At 41.0% G+C, this 8402-nt stretch overlaps 1 protein-coding gene and 2 long non-coding RNA genes across 3 annotated transcripts; 1 reads left to right on the forward strand and 2 right to left on the reverse strand.

Moving 5' to 3' along the window:
* Window positions 1–974: 974 nt before the first annotated feature.
* On the reverse strand, window positions 975–1908 carry LOC148379480 (uncharacterized). The gene is made up of 2 exons (XR_015855299.1): window positions 1609–1908; window positions 975–1525 (listed from the first exon to the last, which is right to left on the reverse strand). It is a non-coding gene; the product is annotated as an uncharacterized LOC148379480 (long non-coding RNA).
* On the forward strand, window positions 1261–5325 carry LOC148379481 (uncharacterized). The gene is made up of 2 exons (XR_015855300.1): window positions 1261–1543; window positions 4755–5325. It is a non-coding gene; the product is annotated as an uncharacterized LOC148379481 (long non-coding RNA).
* LOC148379482 (uncharacterized) lies at window positions 4314–6545 on the reverse strand. Its single transcript, XM_088366410.1, has 3 exons — window positions 6389–6545; window positions 5700–6223; window positions 4314–4945 (listed from the first exon to the last, which is right to left on the reverse strand). The coding sequence occupies exons 1-3, from the start codon at window positions 6412–6414 to the stop codon at window positions 4575–4577; spliced, it is 921 nt and encodes a 306-aa protein (XP_088222536.1). The 5' UTR covers window positions 6415–6545; the 3' UTR covers window positions 4314–4574.
* Between the last annotated feature and the right edge of the window lie 1857 nt (window positions 6546–8402).

Consider the following 8402-nt stretch of genomic DNA (forward strand, 5'->3'; position numbering starts at 1 on the left):
ATAAGGGAAAAACGCATTTTTTCTCTGTTTACATTAATTAAAACACCTTTTCCCCGCGGGTGTGACGTAACATTGAGCCGTACAGGTCATTACGAACACGCCGAACCGTACTAAAAGGCTGTCATAGTTTATATACTTTAACAATCTCATTAAGTGAAGTAAAATGCATCATTATCCAGCACCGCTACACACGGGACACAATTATTATGATTATTAATGCATTTTGGCACTCTTACCTTCACAATGGCGACAAGCGAAATGAAGTGATTCGAGATCCACGTACCAACAATTAAAGACGTGTGGAGTCACAAACACTTTAAAATAATGCGTACACATACAGTGAACAAAAAAAATGATACTATGTGCAAATAGTTTATTTACATACCGTCGCCTATTACATTTCTTCGGGAAAGGAATTGATACCACACTTTCGGGTAGTTTGTGGGCGTGGCATATGTTTTAGCCAATAAAATAGCAGCTTTTTCTTCGGACTTGAAAAAATAATATTGCTTGCAAATAACAATAAAAATAAAAACCTGTGCGCTTAAATTGGCTTTTTTTTTTATATTAGTAGACAGTGTTTATATGAAATAACTTGAACACAGTTCCGGGTAAATTTTGGGAAAGGCGAGTGGGTTGTGTTGGTGCTTAAAGTGGTAATACACTTTTGTCACTTGAGTGTCTATTACACTTGAATGTTAATTATTATTTGGATTATCTTATAATTTACGAATAGCATTGATTCGATCTTTAACCAATCAGCAGCAAGTTAGTTGTCAGGGTGACAACTTGATAGTACATTTCTGTACCACACGAGGGAGATCGTTGGCTAAAAAGTAAATCTGTAAATTCTAGACTGCATTATATTTTTAAAATATGCATGGCTCCAGAATAAAAAATATTTAACAAATATAACACAAATATAAAATAGCAATGAGGAGGGGAATTAATTTTTAAAAAACGCAGTTCACATATTTGTTTTTTATGTGTTTATTGATGTTTTAAATAGTTTACAGAGTGCTGCAACATGCATTCAGGCTTTACAAGTTGAAACCAAAAATGAACACAAATGTACAACAGTGAAAAATTAAACTCATATTTAAAAATAATTTGTCATAATGAAAGAATAGCCTCCAAAAAGAGACCCCCACCACCCTGAGTGTCTCTCTCTCTCTCTCAGCCTGGGGTTTGAATTAATGTGTTGCTATTTTTAGCTCTCCCGTGTTTCCAGGGGAAACCTAATGACGCAATGACGTCAATGCAGGTCACCAGCAAGAAGAAGCAGCAGCAGACTGGAGGAATTGAGAGTCCGAAGCTTTCTTTCTTTCTTTTTCATATTTCATCGAAGAAGGTGAGGAGGATGAAGAAGATGAAACATGATAGCGAACTGTCGAGTTATGTGAGCGCAGGAGTGGTGGTCGCGTTGGTGGTGGTGGTGGGGCGCATGCACCCTCACTGCTGCACGTCAATGGGTACCGCTCAAAATTCTTCCAGGGATTTTTTTCTTTTTTTGGACGCTGCAACACTGGTGACCACATGCAGGGTGAGCATCTTTCCCATACCCGTGAAAACTGCACGAAGATTGTGTTTGTTTCACTGTGCACTCACGTGAACGTTTGCGCGTGGACGTTACATGAAGGCAACAAGTGCACGCTTGTGCACACACGTACACACGCATGCTCGGCCATTTCCACATTGTGTCACGCGTGGTTGTTTGTTTTCGGGGCGTTCACCACCGTTGTTCAGCACCGTGGACAGCTCACGTCGTGCGCGTAACGTACGTGGACGAGCACGACCGTACGTGGACGAGCTCCCCCGGCAACATGTTCTCGATAGTCGATATTTCGATAGAGAAATATACATAGAAGAGATTAGGCTATGACAGTATAACCACCACCGCCATTACTCACCCCCCCCCCCCCCCCCCCACGTATGACGCAAATGGTGAGGTAAGTGTCGCGGGTGCCTCGGCGTGACGTCACGGCCACACATGCGGAGAAATGCGCTCCGTCATGCCCTTCACGTGTGCTTTTTTTTAAAGCTATTAGTTCCAGTATGTTTATCGTTCACGTGTCCCTAATATTTTGTCTTACGTAAACATATTATGAGAAACAGCAAAAGCAATGGGCAGTATTGTACTATTGGAGTAGCTGGTGAGTGTTTAATCAACATATTTGCGCAAAAATTTACATTTTGAATAAATGCATGTTTCCAAAAACCTCCCCAATCCTTATAAAGTTCTCTATTACCTGAGAAGGGGGTATTTACTATTATAAATATATTATATATATTATATACAGTAATCCCTCATTTATCGCGGATAATTGGTTCCAAAAACCACCCGCGATAACTGAAATCCGCGAAGTACGGTCACCAACAAGAAGTATTTGGCACGCTAACGAGTTAGCAGAAAGATGCTAATTCGTGATCGTGCTAACACGCGAAAACGGACTTTTAAAGGACTGTAAACGAACATTCGACCTCATTCCTTCAGGAGCAATACTATGTTGTACTAAATGTTAGACACGTTTCCTCAATTTAGAAGTTTTATTTTGACTTTCAAATGTTTTTTTTTTAATTTGGAAAAAAATCTGCGATTTAGTGCAGCCACGATAAACGAAACGCGAAGTAGCGAGGAATCACTGTATTATATAAAATATTTTATTATATTTACTATTACTATTTACCCCCTTCAAAAACCTTTCCAGGGCTAAATTATGAAAGGGTCCTTGTTCAATAAAGTTCTTTTAACTGATAGATTACCACATGCACCCCTCCCTAAAAAAAAAAAAAAAAAGCAGTTACGTGATAATCAATTAATTGTTACCAAATATGGTTCAACGTCTTAAGTTAGCCAATAAAGAACTATTTCACTATTTCAACTGTTCCCAAATATGGTTCCACACCAAACAAAGGTCTGAATCAGATAAGCGCTGATACCAAATCTGCTTCCGATAAAGAGCTAAAACGGCTCCATATCCAAATAAAGTTTGACGTTAGGCAATAAAGAAGTTACCAAATATAATTACATGTTTGATAAAGATTACAAGATAAAAAATTACTCAATGCCTGCGACCACATATAATCCCAATTATGAACCAAGTTTTAAAAAATGGTTCCCTGTCTGATAATGTACTCAATACCACAATAAAGATGACCAAGCATAATTCCAGACCTGAAAAACGTAATTGTAACAAACCCCACTCAAAGCAACACATTGTTTCCTGTATATTCACTGAAATGCACTTCTACTGTACCTGTCCAGGTGGTGGCAGCAGTGAGGGTCCAGAAGAGCGAGAGGGGACCAAGTTTGTCCTGTGTGGGTCTTTTTGCGGTCTGGGCTTGCTGTTCATAAGGCAGTAGCCAGGAAGCCCTTACCCCAAAAAGTATCTTCGCTGGACCATAGCGTCGGTGTAAAAAAAACAACAAAACGTATGCAACTGGGTATTTGTTCAATCATAAAAAGCAGAGGGTAGTTTTAACCTTGCAATGGTCAAACAATTGCTTACAAGAACACGAACAGTGTTTGTTTGGGCGGGGGGGGGTGGGGGGACGCCTTTGTCACACTTTGACCTTGCGGTGGATTATCACGCCCCCCCCCCCCCCTCACACACACACACACACACACTTGCTTTGGCTCGGGGTAATGGAACATTGCCTGATCGGGATGTGGGTCGCAGGTTCACTGCATTGGAGGAGTACAAACAAAATAGAGCATTTCTTATATACTACTCAAGCGAGCGCCATATCGTGTCCGTTGTTGCCCGCCCAAGAGGAGCAACAGCTGGGATTGTTTTACTCATATATCAATCCGGTTGTTATATTTGTTTGGGTGTTTCTATTAAACATGTTCTTTCATGGAAATGGAAATATATATTTGACTTTCAAACACGAGAGGAAAAAAAAGTGCGAGCAAGCATAGGGGAGTAGTGCTCTCTTGTGGACAAATTGAGATCTGCAACCAGGAACAATCGAGCACTGCTGAGGGAATACAATTTCATAAGATATTTTTAATGTATAATTGATTATATTAAGCCTATGTATGCATTGTTAGAAAATTGTAATTCAATTTAGAATGAACTGTACAACCCACTATAAATTAAAGATGTAAATAGAAATGAAAAATTATATAAATTGAAATTAAACATTAAATAATAAAAAATATAACTATGCAAATATTTATATATTTAAAGTATATATAAACGTATAAATATATAAATACAAATATATAATAGAATTAAAAAACATATAATCTTATTAAAGTTTCAAAGGAATAATTTAAATACATAAAACAGGTACAAAATAAAAAAATATTCATGAAAATTAAATTTAATAGTAACAAATGTACATATGAAATTTCAAGGGAACATTTCTGAAATATCAATGTCAATAAAGCATCAAAACCAATTTTTTAAATTTATTGCCAAAACCACTATGGTGTTTTCATACCAGTAGCTCCAATAACAAACAAATCAATCATATTTCTTACTAAATTGTGCATATATAGATAAGAAGGATAGAAAATGGATGGATGAATTAATTGGATGGCTGGATGGATGGATGTAACAAAATATTTAATGTAAATTTGTGCTGTGAGGAGACGGGCTCAAAGGCAGAGAGTCCAAGAAGGCCTCTAGCGTGTGTCGATACTCCTCCGGGTGGCATCGCATGTGTGCGGCGTGCTTGGATACCTCCCATTTTCTGCTGTAAACGGTCATGCCTCTGTGTTGCCACCCGGCCACGATGGCCGCCAGGGCGTCAACGTCGCACAGGGCGTCGTCTTCGCTGGAGAAGAAGAGCGCCGGGGCCGTGACGGGGCTGCTGGCAAACACCCGGATGGCGCGCTGGTACACATTGGCCGTGCTGCCTTTGAAGAGCCAGAAATATAACATGGCCGTTCTTTTGATGACATGCTCCAGGAAGGGTGCCAGAGTCCTCCCTAAGCCTGGGAACATAGAATCATTTCATCAATCACTATCAGTTCCATTTTTGTTTTCATTAGTTTTGTTTAGCCAGCCAACAAATATCGCACATATCTAAAAGATCCTCAATAGCCCACAGCAATATTAGATAATCTTCATAGATGATATAGGACATATGCCTGTGAAGTGTTACATTGTCTGTCTACATGTGCTGCTCCACTATTTGTGTCCTAACACCCATTGCTTAAAGGCTTTTAAAACTATGACACTAATGCTATTCGCTAGCCCATCAATGATGTTTCCCATTGTATTAGCATGAAGCTAACATGCGCAAAAAGCAGTTATGGCAAACTGTTTCACAAGTCAAAGCGGAAAATAAACTTGGCTAAAATGACAACCATAATCACAAAAACACTCAGACTCTGTTTTGGGTTTCACGTGGATAGCAGTAGGTCAACTAGTGAGTGACTTAATCCCCAGCAGGTTCTTGTTCACCTTTCGCCCCTGCTTCAAGACAGTTTGAGTTGCACCTTTGCTTTGCCAACAGCACACATTTTAGAATCTGACTGTACTTTTGTGCCCTAGGCTAACAAAAAGGAGGACTGAGTCACCTGATCCCCGATAGACCCCCGTTTCCCTGTTGCCTTGTTCTCCAAGGCACCAAAATATCAATAGGATCCCGCTTTGCCAATAGCAAAAAGCAGAGAAAATGTTGTGTATGTCCGACTCTGACACTGGATGGTCACCTAACCTGATCTCCAGCGGGCCCTTGCTCACCTGTTGCCATGTGCTCCAGGGTTCCAGCGACCAGGCTGTCGTAGATGTGCCCCACAACCCGGTGAGGCAGAGTTGCATGCTTGGCGTGCCCGTGCGCCACGTGGACCAGCACCTGCGTGAAGGTGTAGCCCCCGATTGATGAGGCGTACACCAGACAGGGCCGTCCTGAAAACTCGGGCCTATCCAGGATCTTCAACACCTCCAGCCCGTAGTTCTGTCCCCAGCGGGGCCACAGAAAGTGCATGACACCACTCTGCACGAGCAGCACGTCCATACCTCGCGCTAGGAAGACATCAAAATACTTGGCCGCCGCACCCGGGTGGGCCCCAAGCCACGAGAAGAAGAGGAGGAGGGGCCGGGGTGACTGTGAGGCTCGTGATGGAAGAGTGGCGTGAAGTGGGTCATGGGTAGCGGAGGAAGTAGACGAAGGGTGACACGCTTGGTAGTAGGTGATGCCTCTACTGATGGGTCTGCTGGTGAACCTGCTGTCAGGTTGAGGTGGGGGCGCCCCGGTTGTAAACAGCCTTTATGGGAAAACAACAGAATTAAAACATGCATGACTGGATTACAATGCAACATTGTATGTCAGCATGACCTATTTAAGAGCAGTGCACAAAACGAACTGAATACTATATTCATCCATATAAAAAGAGATATTATGTATACAAAATTAAAAACATATATATTACCCAGTGGTGAGCTGCAGGTTGCCCATGGTGGTTCCGGTTCAGAGCTACCTGCTGCTGCCGGCTTGTCGTGTCCAGCCGACGGATGGAAAACTGCAGCCGGGATGGAAACTGTACCGGTGACACCCCCACAACCCCCCCCCAACACTCACGCATGCGCGCTCTTGCTACCACGCTCGGTGACCAAAAAGAGCTACTGCGCAAGCGTGGACTCAAATTGAACACTTGCGCAGTTAAGAAAGGACTGAAGCGTTTGAATTGGACGACGCTTTCATCCTGCATGTCCTGTATTTATCCTCCCGTATCAATTTATTTATAGTTGAGATAAGCCCGCGGGACAAGTTGTGACTGCCTTAGTCTAAATACAGAAACGGGAAAGTCAAAAAGGACTGAACTGTCTGGACCGCGGCACAGTCAGGTGACTGCAACTCGACAGTTGGCCGCATGGTAGAGACAGACTAACGCTAAATCGGGAAGAGGGTGTCATTTTAATCGTGATTAATGTTTTTACGGATTTGTGGCCATTATAATTTGGGATTGGAGAATATTAGTAAACATTTAATTTAAAAATGATTAAATACATTTGGAAAATAAAGGTACTTGGTTGGAACTGGACTAAAACGGCCTTTTACGTGCATTATATAAAGCAGTAACTATAATTAAAATTTCAAAAATACAAATACAAAAACTTATGACATTCTCGAATACTTGAAAAAAAGTACATTTAATTTATTGATTTTGTATTTACATCTTGTCAAGATCATGGCATAGCGACAGAGGGCGCTAATATCAACCCTAAGACTTAACATGAAAGCCATCTGACCAATCACAAGCATGAGAAAGATCATTTCCGGAAGACACACAATACTTTCCACTCCGTTTTGGACCCCCCTCCTCAGAAGTTGGGGACCCTGCCGCCAAAACTCCACCCTGGGCTTTTCCTTTTGCTATTGTTTGTGTAGACGCCTGATTGTTCCAGTGAAGAGGGCAAATGGAGGCAGGAGGCACCTAACGACCGGGCATCTAATTACATAGATGCTATTTGACATAGCTAATTAAACATGATGCAGTGCAAACTACTCAAAAACATTGTTAAGGTGGACTTCCTAGTAGAACAACAAAATATGTTGCGACCATTATGATGCTATAAAAAGAATCACACTTTCCAGGACAGAGTGGAAAAACAATGGAACTTTCTCTGCTATTGTCACGCTAAAGCGGGATATACATGCACAACTTTTTGTACGTCCTCAAGAGATTGCGTTAGGACCGCCGGTCGGACTGGACTAAGGACAAAGGCCCGAAAACAAACCAAGAGATTTAACAGTAAATTGATAAAACAGGAATATGTGGCAAAGTGCACACCAGGGTGCATGGAAAGTCCAAGATTCAAATACTTTAGTCATAATTTAATAGTATGCCTGTAAATAAATGAGTATTTTTTCATGATAGGTAGGTTAATTTCTCAAGAAATGTAGAAACAAACAAAAAAATCAACAGCAATGAGTGACAAAAACATTTCCTTGTCATGACCATTCCCATATTACTCTATAAGACATTGGGAATATGTCACAGGCAATGTTAATTTTATCATTACAGCTAGCATTCTACAAGAAAAAAAGATAAACTCATCATTTTGTCAATACGACATAAAAAGTCAGATTTCTTTTTGTGACGATTCAAGTATCATTCACAAAGAAATGTAACGAAACAATGGCCATTTTATTTGAGTGTTTTGTTATTGTCATTGACATAGAATGTCAAGAAAAACATGTAAAACTAAAGTGGTGATGCCACACATTGCCAAATCTTTAAATGGAATTGTGATAATAAAAGAATTTCCATGATAAAAGTACCCGTGTTTAGAATAGCAAGGGGAGTCAAGGTCAAAGATGTTATTAAGGTTGTGATGAGCTGATTGGTGAGCGGGGGGCAGGGGCAAGGGGGGGGAGGGGGCGGTGGAAGAGCACCCACTCAGGAAATTATGCTTCCCTGGTGTGGTTTCAAGCGATTGTTC

Source organism: Syngnathus floridae, chromosome 22 (genome assembly GCF_059516105.1).
Source record: "Syngnathus floridae isolate MCC-2025c chromosome 22, RoL_Sflo_1.0, whole genome shotgun sequence".
Taxonomy (NCBI): domain Eukaryota; kingdom Metazoa; phylum Chordata; class Actinopteri; order Syngnathiformes; family Syngnathidae; genus Syngnathus; species Syngnathus floridae.